This window comes from Phalaenopsis equestris, unplaced genomic scaffold, assembly GCF_001263595.1.
Source record: "Phalaenopsis equestris unplaced genomic scaffold, ASM126359v1 Scaffold000226, whole genome shotgun sequence".
NCBI lineage: Eukaryota > Viridiplantae > Streptophyta > Magnoliopsida > Asparagales > Orchidaceae > Phalaenopsis > Phalaenopsis equestris.
In genome coordinates, this window is record NW_018164668.1 from 576395 (window position 1) to 595202 (window position 18808).

The 18808-nt window shown below is 33.4% G+C and overlaps 2 protein-coding genes across 4 annotated transcripts in view; one reads left to right on the forward strand and one right to left on the reverse strand.

The window, feature by feature from the left end:
• Window positions 1-6399, forward strand: part of LOC110023642 (DNA (cytosine-5)-methyltransferase 1B-like) — a 12530-nt gene extending 6131 nt beyond the window's left edge. For both annotated transcript variants that reach the window (XM_020723139.1, XM_020723138.1), the window contains exons 7-13: window positions 1537-1648; window positions 1891-2038; window positions 2503-2700; window positions 2939-3217; window positions 4206-4367; window positions 4791-5009; window positions 5811-6399. In XM_020723139.1, coding sequence (XP_020578798.1) covers window positions 1537-1648; window positions 1891-2038; window positions 2503-2700; window positions 2939-3217; window positions 4206-4367; window positions 4791-5009; window positions 5811-5951 — 1259 coding nt within the window. In that variant the 3' untranslated portion in view covers window positions 5952-6399. The remainder of the gene's footprint in view (window positions 1-1536; window positions 1649-1890; window positions 2039-2502; window positions 2701-2938; window positions 3218-4205; window positions 4368-4790; window positions 5010-5810) is intronic.
• A 9407-nt stretch (window positions 6400-15806) lies between these two features.
• LOC110023664 overlaps window positions 15807-18808 on the reverse strand; it is a 30813-nt gene continuing 27811 nt past the window's right edge. The window contains exons 9-12 of one of the 2 annotated variants that reach the window (XM_020723183.1): window positions 18117-18178; window positions 17428-17796; window positions 16457-16559; window positions 15807-16169 (exon numbers count right to left, since the gene is read on the reverse strand). In XM_020723183.1, the coding sequence (XP_020578842.1) occupies window positions 15978-16169; window positions 16457-16559; window positions 17428-17796; window positions 18117-18178 (726 nt within the window). In that variant the 3' untranslated portion in view covers window positions 15807-15977. The remainder of the gene's footprint in view (window positions 16170-16456; window positions 16560-17427; window positions 17797-18116; window positions 18179-18808) is intronic. The other variant, XM_020723184.1, reaches the window with a different exon arrangement.

Genomic DNA, 18808 nt, shown 5'->3' on the forward strand with positions numbered 1-18808 from the left:
CGAGAAGTTCATTCTGGAATATGTGGGGAGCATCTCGGTGGCAAGACACTTGCTCTTAAAATAATGAGGCAAGGCTTCTACTGGCCCACGATCAAACAAGATGCATTAGAGTTTGTGCAAAAATGTAAAAATTGTCAACTACACTTCAATCTTACACATGCCCCGCCAGTGGAACTCGCTTCTTTTCTAAGTCCTTGGCCTTTCGCTCAATGGGGGGTAGATATCATGGGACCATTTCCGATAGCTACTGGACAACGAAAATTCATCATCCTAGCTGTCGACTACTTCACCAAATGGGTAGAAGCAGAGCCGCTTGCCAAGATCACTGAGGCAAATGCAAAACAGTTTGTCTGGAAAAACATCATCTGTCGCTTTGGGCTTCCTGCAAAGATTATCACTGATAATGGGACTCAATTTACTGGAAGGGTTTTCACATCATTCTGCAAGGATCTTCACATTCAGTTGGTGCATACTGCTGTGATCTCATCGTCGATCGCCATCGACCACCACTGACCGTCGACAACGATCGTTGACCACCGCCGACCACCGTGGAACGCCGCCGATCACCGCTGACCTCCGTCAACCACCGCTTACTAGACGTAATCAGTCAACGTTATAACGTGGAAGTCTAGTAACCCTTTCCCGCCTGTGGGACAAGAGGCATCTGTAATCATCATCTTATAGTGGATTTTTACAACTGGGCCAGGCCCCGTGGTTTTTCCCTTTTTACGGGTTTTCCACGTAAAAAATTTTGGTGTTATTACAGCTTGATTCATTTTCATCTGAGTGTGTGCTGAATTTTCGTGCAACGCTAAGACGATAATCTTTTACTCTACCGCCGCGAATTTTCTAGCACGCATCACATATATTAAATTATCAAAGTTAAGATATTGAAATAATATAATATAATATCAAACTATAGCAATCAAAATAAATTCAACATTAATATTTTTCTCACTCATACTATCCTCACTTAAACATGAATTCAATGTCATCAACATTTGAATTTTAATTTTAAAATCTGTTCTCTTATTGTTGAATTGATTTTTATTACAATTGTCATAATGAATTTTTTATTTCACGTCATATTCTTAGTTATATTTATATTCTCATATTTTTTTATTATTTTTAATCACTTTTTTTATTTTTTAATGAAAAATTATCAATAAAATATTAATTAAAATATTAAAAATGTTGATAATTAAAAGTTGAAATCCATAAATTTTTTATGGATACATTTTTCTATTGTCTTGTTATTTAGGTTATGAAGTGTGATGGTTAATAAGTGATATATATGTATATTTTTATTAGTTTTGTTTTTAAACAAAATTTGGATAACCTAAAACATGAGTTGTGGTATGTAAATAAATGTCCTCATGGTGAGTCTCATATTGCTCCAATTTTAAAGAAGGGTTTATGTGTTAGATACGTAAATATATAATAATTGTGGTATGTATGTAAATGTCCCATTTTTTATTGCATCTACTAGTATGCTATCATGTCTGCTGAAATTATTTTATTTTATTTTTAACATAGGCGCTACATTCACAAAATGGGCAATTGAATATGAAGAGGCTGCTGGTGAGGCATTCAACAAAAACCACCCTGATGCACATATGTTCATTGATAACTGCAACGTGATCTTAAGGTCTTTATTAGTCCCCCAACAATTTTTTGAAGAAGTAGAGTGCCAAAATAGTCACTTGACCATTTAGTCCTGAACTTTATGGACAATCTCTTTAAAATGGATTTGAATTAATCCCCATAGAAAGCTAATCTAGCCCATATTAAAAGAGTATGGGGATTTAATTGACAATTTTATATACTCTTCATAAGACTATTTTGACACTTCTCATTTTTGATATAATTATTGATATCTGGATATTACAGGGCCATTATGGAGAAATGTGGTGAGGCAGATGATTGCATCTCGACTTCTGAGGCTGCAGAATTGGCAGCAAAGCTTGGTGAGGAAAAGCTTAAAAATCTTCCAATGCCCGGTCAAGTAGATTTCATCAACGGAGGACCTCCTTGTCAGGTTTTCTGTAATCTCATTATACTCATTTTCAAACTATTGTGCAAGCTGCAATGAGTTTGCTTGCTGAAGATTCTTATATTGATTTACTTTTGTATTTTTCTTATTTGTTTATCTTCAAATTTGGGCTTGGAGTTTTCATTGTAGAACTTTTCATTTCAATTTATAAATTTTGTCTGTTATTAATATTTAATGTGAAAAGTATCAAAATAGTTTCTTGATTGTTAGCAGAGGTCATCTTAGTCCCAAAGTATATTTAAGTGCCAATTTAGTCTCCACTCTAGTAAAATGGGGTGAAATATTTCTTTGGGAGGGTTTCAATTTAAAAAGTTTGAGGGCTAATTTGATACTTTTTAGACTCTGGGATTAAAACAATCCCATATTAATAATCAACCGACTATTTTGACACTTTACTCAATATTTAATGCTTTTATTTACTCGCTGTGCATCTTCCTACACTGTGGCAGGGCTTTTCTGGGATGAATAGATTCAGCCATAGCACTTGGAGTAAGGTTCAGTGCGAGATGATTTTGGCGTTTTTATCTTTTGCGGAATATTTCAGGCCGCGATTCTTTCTTCTGGAGAATGTCAGAAACTTCGTGTCCTTTAACAAAGGACAAACGTTCAGATTAACCCTTGCTTCCCTTCTTGAGATGGGCTACCAGGTTCTCATATTCTCTCCCTTGTGTATTTACATTTCTAACATAAAAAATTTATCTTTATACTCATATCATATAAAAAATAACAGTTTTAAATTTTTGAAACTAAAATACACCTTTTCATGCATAGGTAAGGTGACATAAATGTAAAAATTAAATTTTTTAGGTGTTAGATATGCAAGTACATAGGAAACGTGATCTGTATGTCAATTGTAAATTTTCCTACAATGTTATTTCTTTTTAGGTAAGATTTGGCATTTTGGAAGCTGGAGCTTATGGTGTTTCTCAGTCAAGGAAAAGGGCATTCATTTGGGCAGCTTCTCCAGAGGAAACACTCCCTGAGTGGCCGGAGCCAATGCATGTTTTTGCCAGTCCTGAACTAAAAATAAGTTTGAATGGAAATATGCAATATTCTGCCGTTCGCAGCACTGCAGATGGTGCTCCTTTCCGTTCAATAACGGTGAGGGACACAATTGGAGATCTTCCATTTGCTGAAAATGGCGCTTCAAAACTCATAGTTGATGTAAGTATTTTGCCTTGCATGTGTTTTTTTAACGGAGCAAAGTGTTGAAATAGTCACCTCACCATTTATATATGGTCATTTTAGTCATAGTCTATAAAAATGTCAATTTAGTCCGAGATTTTTTTAATTGGGGATGAATATTTCAGTTAATACTAAAATAGTTTGCGGATTAATTTGACACTTTTATAGATTATGGGATTTAGATGACCTCTTGTAAGGAGTCATTGGATTATTTTAACACTTCATTTTTAATTGAACACTGACATAGCATATGGAAATGACACCGAAGTATGCATATTACATTATTATAGGAGGACATGGCATGTTATCAATATGATATTATTTTTAAAAGGAGCATTTAATACATAATCCACATTTCCTATATATTTACATACCGAACACTTAAATTTTATTTTTTAAATTTATAACACCTAAATCTTTTCATATCACATAAAATAATGAAATACACCTTTTTAAATACAAGTAAGGTGTCATGTATGTACAAATTGAAGGTTAGGTGTTAAGTAAAGACAGGAATTGATTGGTATCCATGTAAATCCTCCTCAAAAAAGTATAGTGCAAGTAGTTTTAATTAAAAAAATATATTAAAGAATTTTAAGTATGAATAAAAAATTGTTTCATTTTACTGTAATCACTTTATAATTTTAATTAAGGTTATTCAATTTTCAACAGCAAATTAACACTAGCATTGCTTATTATATATGATTTTATCAATATCAATATTATATTATTTACTCAATGTGATATTCCAAAAAAAAAGTTTATGATCATCAAAATAATCCCAACTTTGATGATATTAGTTTTGATTATCAACAAATTAGATGTATCCGGGCATTTTAAATGCTAATTTTATCCATACATTCGATTAAAAATGTTTTTTTTTTTCAATTATTTCTTTTCAATGACCATTTCCTTTTGTCTTTCATTCATTTTTGAAAGTTATAAAGTTTTTTTTTCCCTAATTCAGTATGGTGGTGAGCCCGTTTCCTGGTTCCAAAAGAACATTAGAGGAGTCTCGGCTGTCTTAAGCGATCACATATCAAAGGAAATGAACGAGTTAAATCTTATTAGATGCAAACGCATTCCAAAGCACCCTGGTGCTGATTGGCGTGATCTTCCAGATGAAAAGGTTTGCCCATTTTTTTTTAAGTAAGATACACATACGAACCACCCAATTCCTACTTAACACCTAAATTTTAATTTTAACACGCACACACACATGCCATTAATTTTAACAGACATGGCCGCGCACACATACATGCCATCTTTGCATAAAAAATGTATATTTCACTTTTTTTTCAAGTTAAAATGATAATTTTGTTGATGTGTAATATGAAAATGTTGGGTGGTGTAAGTAGAGAAGGTATAATATTGATTCTAGATATGTAAATACATAAAATGGGGTTGTATGTATGTAAATGCTGCTTCTTTTTACTATTGTTTTTTACGATCAAAACAAGTTGAATCCTTGGTATGTTTATTTTGTCTTCCACATTAAAAATTTTCATTTTAATCCGTACCTTGGACTAAATTGGTAGTTGAATTCATGCAGGTTAAGCTGTCAAATGGGCAAATGGTGGACCTGGTGCCATGGTGCCTGCCCAATACAGCAATGAGGCACAACCAATGGAAGGGCCTTTTTGGTAGATTGGATTGGGAAGGAAATTTTCCGACTTCCATTACTGATCCTCAGCCAATGGGTAAGGTGGGCATGTGCTTTCACCCTGACCAGGACAGGATTCTCACTGTGCGCGAGTGTGCAAGGTCTCAGGTATGTGATACAATATGAGTTATAAATCGGCATGATTTTCTACACAAAAATTAAGGAAAATAATATTTTATTGCACAATCAACAAAAGAACTTAACATGAATATAAAGATAAGTACATACAGTTCCAGTAGTAGGCGATGGTGTCTCAATTTCTATAATTTTTGAGGCTGTAAATGATTCCCAAAACCTAAACCTAAGATACACGACCCAATCTTATGCTACCCAGCCCTAATTCTATTAGGCTCTATTTATACCAAATCCTAATAATAATAAAAAACAAAATTGCCCTTTTAGGCTGGTGTAACAATATGTTTTCTTAATTCTTATAACATTAATAAGTAAATTGCCAAAATAGCCTCCTAGCTATTTACATTGGATCATTTTAGTCCCATAGTTTATAAAAATGTTAAATAAATCCCTGAATTATTTTGATGAGTTAAAATAGTTCTCATTCTGCCCATATTAAAATGGTGCTGCACTTTTATAAATTTGGGACTAAATGAACTCCCACAAAGAATCATGAGACCATTTTAACACTTTTCTCTAACGTCAACAATGATTCTCTTTAGACATCATTACCATTGGCATACATGATTGCATGCACGATTGCTAAGTAAACCCTTATTACTTCTACAATGACTTTCTCTCGTATGCATGAAAGTATTTTGCATGCTTTTGATTGCATTAAAATACGATCACAATTTTAATTTTGTAGAATGTGTTGAATGCCTTTGGAATTCAATATGTATGAAATGTCGATCACATTTAACACTAGAAGCTTTTTTGCTCATCACTGTGCAGGGTTTCCGTGACAGCTACATCTTTGCTGGTAACATACAGAACAAACACAGGCAAATTGGGAATGCCGTGCCACCTCCTCTAGCATATGCTCTTGGTAGAAAACTGAAGGAAGTTGTTGATGCGAATCATTCTTCTACTTGAGTCCTGAATATATCAATAATTGGAATTAACAAAATCTCTACCTTTCTACTTTTTGTTTCCAATGGTGTAAAGTATTCTTCTTCTGGTATTCTTCTTCTGCTATTTAGAGCCTTCTCCTTTGAAGGCTTTTGTTTATCCACAACAAGCAATCAATTTCTCTTCGGAGTGCTTCGAGGATCCTGTAAATGAAGTTGTTAGAGCTGCCATTATATAGATCACGGTTGGCACATAAGTTTTTCCTTTTCTTTTAAAATGGCATTAATGCCTTGATTGAGGCAGCAGATTTGAGGATTTGAGATTGTCATTTTTGTTGTATTGGTCTTGAGTAGAATCACCAAGTCCTGAAGTAGCTAGATATGCTTTCTTAATGATTGTTTCTACATTATCTGGTGTTTAAGGTTGTACTTCGGTTTGTAAACTTTATGTTGTTATTGATGTTGATATGGGCGATTTTTTTGTTAATTTGTTTCTTTCACTTTTAATGTTGCTTGAATAAGTTTTTTGATTTTGCATGACAGCAGGCATATGAATAAGTATTATATTAAAATCTCAGATGAAAATAAGTGATTGAGATATGACATTAAAATGTCAATAAATCAGGTGTAATTTTCGAACATAGGTTGTGATTTTAATAGAAAGGTGAGCTGTTGCTTGTACCCAAAAGTTGTGCTGGAGCTTGATCCCGCCTCCGCTCCTATTTCTGTGAATCGTCGTTTCTCCCTATGTGTTGCGGAAATTGCTCCCGCCTTCGTCCGTTCGCGAACTGTGCCAACCGTTTCCGCCTTTGACACGAAGCGAAACATCCTTTTGCTCCTTACGGTTTCGTGATAAAATGAGCGGTTCTCCTTGAGTTTTTTGTACAATCCATTTGAGTTCTTCGACAGTATCGCTTCCTCGGGATAGAGGAAGAGAAGTGTAAGCAGTGTGTGCGTGCTTGATAGAAGGAAAAAAGAAAGAAGAAGATTATTTTCCATCGACTTCTTCTTGATGGCTTGTGACAGAAAAAAAATTGAGTTTATTTCTCTTGTAAGTTTATATTTTTCGGTGTATCTCAGTGTGAAGTTTTTTCAGTTTATTTCGGTAAAGAGAGAGAAAAGAGAAAGAAGAAAAGAGGACTGAAGTGAGAGAAAGAGTTCGCTCTTGTAGGTCGAGACGATCGACTTGTGTAAATTTCTCAAGTAGTAAAATCATTTGCAACTTCATGGACGTAGGTAATTTGTCACGTAAATCTGTGTGTTCTGCTGTGTTACTGTTTTCTAGTGTGAATTTTCTCGTTCTATTTTTCATAAAAGATCGTTATACTATTCTGTTTTATATATATATACCACAACAATTGGTGTGTATCTCCCAACAAAAGTGACATTAAACCCTGATAAATTAGTGTTTGGTTCATAACTCGGTTTGTAAAGTTGAAACAAACGTATCCTGATCCTTTGACTCTTAAAAGGGTGATTGATACTAATTTTTTTAGTTCAAGCTTGACCTGAAATTTTTCCATTAAAGCTCTCGAATTTTTATCTTTAGAAGGGTGATAGATACTATTTTTTTCTTTTTGTTTTAATTTTACTATTATATCTTGTTAAGTTTTTCCTTTTTTTAATAAATTTGAATATATATTCTTTCCCAAGTCAAATGCATTCAATGTATTCTAGTTTAAAAGATATTAATTATAATTAAATTATTCAGATTAATAATTATTAAACTATAAATTTGATGAATAAATTTTATATATAGCCAAATTTGTCCATGTATATAAGGATCTTGATATAAAAGAGTGATTAATTGTAGTAAGAGGTCAATTATTAGGGAGTTAATAATTAATTTCAATACTTAATGAGTATTTATGTCAGTTTTAATTATTTTCTATGCCTGTTATTAATTACAATGAATCATAATTAAGTCTACCATTTTAATCAAAGTTCTAAATTTTAGATATTTATTTATAATAAATTCTCCTCGAAACATGTTTTATACTAATCACATGAAAATAAAAGTAGGGAAGTAAAAGAAAAATAACAAGGTATAACATGAATATAAAAGAAAAAATAAATAAAAATGTAGCAGTGAAGACATGCAAACATGAAAAAGATAAAATAAAAGTAGAACTAAACACTGAATCAGAATCACATGCCCATCACATAATAATCACATGAATCACATAACAAGTTAAAATAGCTACAAGAAAGTAATGAACAATCTCACATGTACAAATAAATACGTCAGAGTCTCATAAATAAAATACCAATAAAATAAAATGTAGTACTATAAAAAAAAATCAGAACATCCAAAACATAATTCATCTCCACCCTCACCATTATCATCACCATCCTCCTCCTCCATAGGGTGAGTTGTATTCCCATAACAGTGACATGGTGGTGTCTGGAAGTTGGGCAGTGCTAGGCCGTTGGTGTTGTTGTCTATGACGAATCATCTCAACTAAAGTAGAGTTGAATTGCACTAAGTATTCATATTGTCGCCAGTGTTGATCAATATATTAAAACCTATATTGCCACCATTGTATACTCACTCTATCATCACTCATGGTGTCCAACCTCTCAAAAATCATAAAAATGGAGTATGATGGTTGGGGTCGGGAAGGGGTAGGTCTGGAGGAACTCTCACCTCTCTTAGAAGATGTCTTCCTTAGAAAGTTAAAGTCTCCTTGATCACAATCTTTCTAGGATGAAGTTGTTCCTTCCGAGTCTTGTTCTTAACCCCACCTTAGAACATAAAGCAGCAATCACTGACATGTGTCCTAGGCAATTGCGGTCCCCATTGATGATATCATGAATGAAATATATAAATATCACATCACACACATTAATCAACTTCTCTTTATGACTGAAGTGATTCACAATGGCCCTATCCCATGTCACTTCACTAATATCAGTGGAAGGAATGAGTTTAACAGGGATAATAATGTCTCGATGTTTAAATTAACTAATCTATCATCGCTTTCCCTCCAATCAACACGAGAATATGTGAGAACTTTGATAATCTCAATCAAAGCAGAATCATAGTTCATGAAATGTTAGTATTCATCCTCATGAATGTTTGGAAGGCCAAAGAGTGAATTGATTTGGGTGGAGCATTAAACTTTTTCTTTTTTGTTAGCAAAGAATTCTCTAACAAAAGGTACAACAACAATTTTAGTCTGGTAATAAGATTCCTCTCATTTTCTTCTGACTGTCACCCCTTGTAATCACCCCCAGCCCGATATAAAAATCCCCTCTTCGAAATCAACTTCTTTGATACTATGACTCTACTATGCCTAGATTTTATGTCGACATTAATGATTTGTTTAGTATCAAAATAAGTTTTTCTTTTAAGGGCTTTAGATTAAGGTTCCATAGAATCCAAAAGAGAAAGCAATGAGGAAGAATCAATGAAGATCACAAAGAAGAATGGAAAGGATGGTTAAGGAGGTTACTTGGAATGCTAAGAACACCCCATCTCCTCTACTAGATGGCTACATCATAGAGAATATTGATGTGAAGGTGAAACAATCAGAAGAGGGATAATTATAGAAAATGAGTGTGGTGCTGCAACACTAAATTGAGGTGCTGTGACGCTTAACACATTCGAGAAATCGAATAAGGTGAAGCCACATAGACACGTTGGGGAGGCTGGAGGAAGCACTGCGACACTTGGGGGGGCATAACAACGCTTACTGCAGATTTTCAATGTGCATTATCCAGCCTTAGGGACCAATCCCTTCTACTAGAGTTAAAAAAAATTTTCTCTATAATCCTCATGAAATTTGACACTTTTGCTAAACTATTAGTTTGAGGATGATATGTTGTATAAATATTTTGTTTATCCTAAATTTTGTAATTAATGTCCCAATCTTTTTTTTTTCTTTTTTTTACAAAAGTGATTTCTTCACCATTAATATCAACTCCAGGATCTCAAAATTTTTAAGAGAATATATTCCCTTAACATTTTTTGAATACCTTTTGAATCACACCTAGGTAGAGCCATCTTAGTCCATTTTGAGACATAATCTATTGCAATTAAAATATACCAGTTTCCTAGAGATGATGTAAAATGTCCCATAAAGTATATACCTCAAACATAAAATTTTTGACTTCCAAAATATAGTTCATAAGCATTTCATATCTCCTAAAAATATATTCTCTTATTTGATATTTATCACATTTCTTAATATATTTATTAGCATCCTTAAAGAAGGTAGGTAAGTAAAATCTTGATTGTAAGATCTTATAAGTAGTTTAAAACCTCCATAAAGCCCAAAAAAATATGAATCGTAGCAAACTGTAATGATATTTTCTACTTCTAGGTGCCATCATCTGCTAATAATTTTATCCTGACACCTTCTGAAAGATAATTTTCATACCAAAAAAAAATTAACATTAGAAACAAACTTCTTCATTCGGTGATATGTCAAATCATAAAGAGTGATTCTATTAACAATACAATTTTTCATCATAAAAATTTTCATTAATATCATCTAACACATCCTTAAATTTTTTTTGCTCAAGTCTTGATAAGTGATCAACTACTTGATTCTATGTACATTTTCTATCCACAAACTAAATATCAAATTCTTATAATAGAAATATCCATTAGATCAAGCGGGATTTGACATCCTTCTTAATTATAAGATACTTGATGGCTAAGTGGTTAGCATAAAATTTAACTCTGATACTTATCAAGTATGATCTAATTTTATTATGAATGAATGTTATTACTATTAACTATTTTTTAATGGTGGTGTAGTTTACTTATGCCTCATTAAGAGTTCTAGTTGCATAGTTTATCAAATGCAAAGTTTTATCTTTTCTTTGGCCTAGCACAACTCAACAACAAAATCACTAGCATCACACATAAATTCAAATAGATATTTTCAATCAAGTATAACTATCACAAGTGTAGTGATTAATGTTTGCTTTAAAAGTTCAAATGTTGCAAGACACTCACTTTCAAACTTAAAAGTTATGTCTTTCTCTAACAAGTGACACAATGATTTTGAAATTTTAGAGAAGTCCTTAATATCTAGAAGAGAATTTTGCATGCAACATAAAACTCTTAATCTCTTCAAAATAAGGGGGTGAGATTAGTTTTTCTATAACATAAATTTTCATATGATCCACCTCCATCCCTCTCTTAGAAAATTTATGTCATAAAATTATGCCTTCAGTGATCATGAATTGATATATATAGTTTTCATTTTGACATAAGTTACACTATTCACAAGTTTGCAAAACATTATTTAGTTGTTCGAGACAAAAATAAAAAGAAGTGCCAAACACAAAAAATTCATCCATGAACATTTCAATCCTCCTCTCAATAAGACAAAAAAATATGGACATCATGCATCTCTGAAAAATGGCAGGGGCATTGCATAGTCCAAATGGTATCATTTTGAATAAAAGGGTTCCATAAGGACTAGTGAAATTGGTTTTGTCCTTATCTTTTGGTGCTGGTAATTTGGTGGTACCTCGAATTACCATATAGAAAGAAAAAATATGGTTATCATGGCAGTCTATCAAGCATCTGATTAAGAAAAGGCAAGCTATAATGGTCATTCCTAGTAATTTTCTTCAAATTCCTATTTCAATACAAATTCTCCATCCGGTGACACTCTTAGTGGGTATAAGTTTGATCCTATTATTTTTCACTATAACTACTCACTAAATGAATTTAACTAATTTCCAATAGTCAAATACCGTCGACAAGTATTATAAAAATGTCAGTTGATTAATTTACGACTGCATTGAGATGGTTATTGGGGCATGGCTAATTTATTTGTCGAACTTTCTTATCATACAAACTTTCCGACGGATTTAAATTAGAAATGGGTTCCCAAAGGGTGTACTCGTCGGTGTATTCTGAAATGAAAACCATGAATTCACCTTCGCATTCCATCAATAAAATAAATAATAATTATAAATTTACAAATCCTATCAAAAAAATAGTTGTTGGTTATATGTTGGCGTCTCGTCAATAAAACATTAACGATCGTTGTCATTGAAAAGTTAAAAAGTTATAGAATCAGAAAACTTTATCGATTGCTCTCTGTTTGTTAATAGGCTGATTGGTCGTCAGAAACATCCGTCACTTTATCGTTAGTCCATTAGAAGATTGTCGGTCACCAATCAATGTATTAACTTATAGTATATAACCATCAACTAGTACGATAAAAGAGTAAAACAACATAGAAAAATTATGGGAAATCCCCCAAAAAACTGCAGTCTGAAAAAAAAAAAAAAAGAACTTCATTTCATTGCAATTTTCATACCTGCAATTGTAACATATACAAATCCAAATATAAATTGCACACTAAAATTCACCAATCCAAGCAGCTATCAAACAAAAATCACATCAATGAATGCAAAATTTAAGCACAAAAATCAACATAATGCATTAAACGAACAATTGAGATATTTGTACACGTTGAAACAGGCTTACTCATGCACCATTAGATATGAGATACATGATGCCTACATTTAGCCATTTAAGAATACCCTTTTTACTACATCCTTCATGACCGGGTTAACCCTCCTTCGTGGGCCAGTCTCTGGTTCATGATTCTCTTCCATATACATACATATGGAAAGCCTAATTCATTTAAAATCCGTTAAGCTCCATCCAAAGGCTTTTCTAAAACTTCTCAAAACTCTCATTAACCTTACCTCTTTTAATTCACTTAAATTAAAAGAAATTATTATTGGCAAAGTTGCAGTTTAAATAAACTTTGCACTTACTTTTCTCGACTCTTTCTAATGTCTTCTATTTTAGCACATTATTTTTGTTCCTGTTTTTAGTTTCTACTTTAATACTGTAGAAAATGGTTATCGTAGATGGCAATCAGCTCTAAACTGCTACACAGACAAGCATTGGTGGCGAAACAAACATGCAGACTTTTTCTTATGCGTGGGTTATGCTATTATGGAGCTTTCATCTATAACCTTTTATCACTGTTTTTTTTTGTGCAGGTGCTTAATGAGGATTGAAGAGGCATTAAGTGAATATATGGACAATTTTTGCTATGCTAAAATTATTCTATTAATTTCTTTAGAATGTCTCATTAGTCATTTATGATAAAAATCTATGAAGCCTATTTCATATAGTCACATTATATGAAGAGAACCCAAGAATGCAAATAGTTTTGATTTTATTTGTACTTTATAGTTAATAATACCTTTACAAAAGCTATTTAAAGGATCAGGAGCTTGGCTCATCTTGCGGAGATTATGACTTTCCTATGGCTTCCTAGGCTTCCTCATGAGAATTAGGGCCCGTTTGAGGCAGCTTATTGAGGTGCGACGGTTTTTTCAAAACGCCGCCGCAGCGTTTGAAAACAATGTTCGCACATCGTTTTGGTGCCGCTCCTGCGTCCACGTACGAAAATTCTTAATAGGCTTCGACGCGGGTTAGCCCACGCATCCTACGTCCGAGGCCCGCGTTGCCCTAGAAATTCCGGAGCTGCCCTTTGCTCTCCCTCGCCCTCTCCCTCCCTGATTTTCCTTTCTGCTTCTTCACCCTAGCAGAGATCGACACTTCTCATATGAGGTATGTTTTGCCTACCTGCGAAACTTGGAAAGACGACAAGTTTCATTTCTCTTCTGGTTTGAAATATGATGACTTATAAATAGACATACTCCCTTGTTGACAGTGATCGTGGTACGATGGTTTCCCAGCAGGACAGTGTCACTGAGGACAGACGACGTTAGAGTTTTAAATTAAACATTTTAATAATTTTACTTTTACTTGTAATTGTATTTTACTTTATTTTATTTCTTTGATACTCACGAAATAGTGAGCACTGTATTTAATTTTTCTAAACTGATCTGTAACAGTTTAAGGTTTTTGTTCTATCTATTATTTTCCCTATACAATTCTGTTGCAAACATCTTTACCAAACAGGGGCAGAATGATCATTTATCCAACAACAGCGCAGTCTCTCTGATGCCGCACAAACCCTTCTAGTTAGTATTGCTTACTTACCGCCGTAGTTCGATCCCACGACAGGCTGAGGCAATTTTGTGTGAATCTCCATGATTTTTTTTCATCATTTCTTCTAGGGATGTAAATTTTTGCTCCAACATCCCTTCCATGGCCACGAAACACTCCTTCGTTTCAGATCTGATTGGACTCTCCTCCTCAAATTTCTCCAAATCATAATTTTCTTGGCCGACAATCCTCCAAGAACAGATTTTGATCATGAAGTAGAAACTGTTGTATGTTAAAATCTCACAGAAGGCTATGGTATGAGATTGCAACTCGTCTTTTATCTGAATCGTGCATGTATGCTTAATAGCTTTGATCTTGTGTTGCCTTAATCTGCACTATATCGAGGGGTGAAGTCATTAAGTAAAGTGTCAAAATATCCCCTGACTATTTACATTCGATCAATTTAGTCTCTGTTTTTATAAAAATTATTAGATTAATCCTGTATTATTTAGTAGGGGTTAAAATCATTCTCACTAGGGGCTATTTCAACCCATATTAAAAGAGTTTGCGACACTTTTATAAACTCGGGACTAAAGTAATCCCTGCAAAGAATCATGAGACTATTTTAACACTTTTCTTTAACATTAGCAATGATTCTCTTTAGCCATTGGTACTATTGGCATTCATGATTACATGAAATTTAAGGTGACTGTCCGTTCATCATTTGCTGAATATGATCACAATTTTTATTTTGTAGAATGTTTTGAATTCCTTTGGTAAATCTAAAAAGGACTATTTATATATACCACTCAATATCTATGTATTTATTTATCTACCACCTAAACTACTACTTTCACCCTTTCTATGCATGAAATGGTTCATTTCATATTTAAAAGTTAACATAATGGTAATATTTATGTGATATGAGAGATTTTGGTGTTATAAATGTAAAAAGCAAAATTTAAATGCTAGATATGTAAATTCATAGGAATTGAGTGGTACGTATGTAAATTACTCTTCTACAAAACTTCTTTTCCCCGCCGGGAAAACAGCAAGAGCCTTTTGCTTTATCACTGTGCAGGGTATCCGTGACAGCTACATTTTTGCTGGTAAAATACGGGACAAATGCAGGCACATGCTCTGGGTAGAAAACTGAAGGAAGTTGTTGATGCGAAGCATTCTTCTCCTCGAGTCCAGAATATTTCTTTAATTGATTTTGCTGATTTTGCATGATAACAGGCATATGAGGAAACTATGTGATTAAGATGCATTAAAAAGATGTCAATTAATCAGATTAATGCTATGATTACCTTTTTTAGCATCCTAATTCTACCATTGTCATAATCTTTAATTGCATTACGAATAAAACCTAACACTAATGTCATTTGTCTAGCAATCATATTAATGGGACTTAGCACGTCAATTTCATTCGCATCTCAAAGTCTCAAGATCGGCTTATGTTGTAATCTCACCGTGTCAAACTTCATCAAGATTTGTATAAAAACTCAAGCTACAATCATCTCTTAGGACCTAAACCTTGGTCTCAATTGTGCCATTAGTCCCACATTACAAAGTGACATGCAATATAATTGCATTACACCAAAACTTCGTCACATACATTACAATCTTACTATTGTCTCATTCACCTAAAAAGACTCATATTTCAACCTCATTTACATCATAATCATCTTTCTTATAACCCATGCCACAAATACTTACAAAACAAATATCTAAGCAATCATCAACCGGAATTGTACCGCATATACCTCTACATAAGATCTAGGATCAATCCTTAAGAAGAATAGTTTCAATTTCACATAAAAAATTAGTAAAAAATAAAACATCATCTACTAAATCATATTTTTCTATTCGCAACAAACTAAATAAACTCCAAGTAAAAGGTAAATAAATCATTGTATGTACCATATGCCAAAGCAGTAAAATCAGAACTGCATGCCAAATATTTACCATTTTTAATTCATGTATATATATTAAAAAACCAATTTTTTGGATCAAAGGCTACCATCCAAGGACGCTTACCATGGACAAATATAACATTTGAGACAAATAAATTTATGTACAAAAGAATTACAAGCCATGCCGCCAATGCTATTTACTGGATGCGTCAATGAACATGGCCCGCGTCCAGTGTTCGATGTCTTCAGGTTGAGATGGTCGAGGAAGTATAGGGTGTTCAATCAGGTCCCATCCATCCACCAAGGTTTCTGATTTTCTGGTCTCGGAAGTATCAGCATAAAGAAAACTGGCAGCAGAGTTTGAGAGATTATTTCGAGTGCTTCCCTAAATAGCAAATTGAATTATGATTAATAAAATGAATAGGCATTTATATACTTACCACCCCATTCCTTTGAATTTACATATCTAACACCTAAACTTATACCACAAAAATCTATCATCTCACATCACATAATGCATAATTAATGTGGTTGTATGTAAAAATTGAAGTTTAGGCGTTAGATATGTAAAAATAAATGAGAATTGAGTGGTATGTATGTAAATCTTCTTCAGATGGAATAAGTTTTTGAAAAGGTTTAAATCTCAAAGAACAACTACAGTTGGGATCTTACCATTATAATCATACTATGCACACTGTCAAGCAAAGAACTGGTAGATGCAGTGGAGTTTACATTCCATGCTGATTTGTTCAGTGGCTGTAGTTGATTATCGGACCTGTAAATTTGCAAAGAAATTGTGAAATCTAAAGGTTTCTGTAAGTGCAAAATAAGAATTTGAAACAACGGCTTATATATGCTTTCACCAAGACATTTCATGGAAAATTCTCAGTCCAAACGTCAAATCCTACTTTTAATCAGAAGATCGTTGCTCATGAGTAGAATTATCTCCATTATGTCAGCATAGAAAAAAAATCTATGTCCAGGAAATCTTAAGGGATAATCTTCTCCTTCTAAAGAAAATGTACAAACAATATAAATTGTTAAATACAATGCTGAATTAATGCAAATTATACTGAAATGAGATTATTGAATTCATGTAGACTATACTGAACTGAGGATTGTTGATTACTTGAGAAAAAGAGTAGAGGCCGTTGGTCCAAAGGTAAAGTGATTAGATCACAGAAAAAAATATTAAAAATTATAGATGCCAAAATTTCAATTGTGCAAGTGAAATCTTATGAAGCGTATACATGTTTTTTCTATCTTGAGGTAGGGCTTGTGCAAGAGTAAAAAATTTCTAATAGGAATGAAAACAAATTTGACAAGTCTTCTTTCCAAAAAATAAAAAAAAAAATATCACCTATATAAAATTAAAGTGACATGCTTAAAATAAATCAGGATATTCTGATAAATTTTTTTGATCTGATATGCAAAAGTTCCAAACTATTAAATTGTTCGTCTAATAATTCAATTGTATTACCTAATAAATTTTTTGTTTTTTAAATATAATTGTATCAAGGTACAATACATGATGAGTGAAATTAATGTATGTATAGTAACATTATCTCATCATGATACAAATTGTATCAGGATATCCCGACACATATTTTTTCCCCTTAAAAACACTATATAAAAATGCTTACTTTGATTTTGCCAACTTGGCCTTCATTTCCTTAGAAGAAGACAAAGTGGCCAATACTTTGGCAAATGCTTCAAAAGTGGAAGCTGCTGTCGATGTCTCCAAGCAATATATATTATTGCAATATGTTGTAATACATGCCACACTTTTTTTGAGCAGTGAAATCCCTTTCTGCAAATCCTGTTGGGTCTCTATAGAACATGCAAAGGCAGTGGAGTAATTAAAGCTAGTACTTGGAGCAGAATCCAAAGAATGCTTCTTCTCTGATTCTACTGAAGAAACACCAAAGTTACTGGAACTTCTTTCCGACCAAGAGGCATCGCCAGTAGAAGAATAGAAATTTTGCCGAGGTAGAAAAAGTGGGTATTCCTTGCTGCACAATAGCCACGTATCCGACAATAATTAGACGACTTTTGATTCTTGTTGCGCAGAAAAAAAATATAAGGAAAATTTACATATGCCACTCATCTCCTATATATTTACGTATCTAACACCTAAACTTCAACTTTTACATACAGGCCACCTTAAGATGTGTTTTACTTTTAAAAATTTGAAATGACAGTATTTTTGATGTGATGAAAAATTTGGGTGGTATAAATGTAAAAAGTAAAGTTTAGATGTTAAATATGTAAATACATAGGAATTGGATGGTATGTATGTAAATGCCTCCAAATAAAATTGCATCCACACCACCTTTGAGAGGATGGACGTGCCTCCCAATAAGAATCTCGTTGCCATATGCGCGAACAAGAACCCTGATTCAAATGTCATATCAAAAATTCAAAGTGAATTGTTACAAGGCCAATAAATCCAATATGAAAATAATCATAATTATTTATTCATGAAATAATTGCATGGCCATAATGATAAATTTGAAAATTGAAATTTAAATATAATGAAAATGAATGACAAATTTATACAGGTAAAGTGCAACTCCACCGTCCAAGCCGCACCTCCCTCACAAAGAGACGCACGTGATTCCTGTACTGAGACCTAATTATGCCTGTTCTTCTTCTTCCCAATCAATCGAACCTGCGATCCTCTTTGCCCTATCCCACACGATACAACCGAAATTAGCATTAACTGGAAAGGCAGCGATGGTATCACTGGCGTACGAGGGTGCTGGATTCCCCAACCAGCAATGTCCAATCTCCCCTCGAACGCCATCCAAGCCATGCAATTATCTCTGTCGCACTCCTAAGCCTCTTGATTTCCTTCTTCCCTAGTCTGTGCACTTGAGCTGCTCTTAACTGTGCAATTTTTTTCAAGATTAAAACGCTCCAAAAGCCCAAGTCTGCCGACCTACATCCAAACCCGACTCACTTCCACAGGCCTGTTACTACCTACTCATCTGAGCCTTTTGACCATTTTGTTTTCTGTTTTGT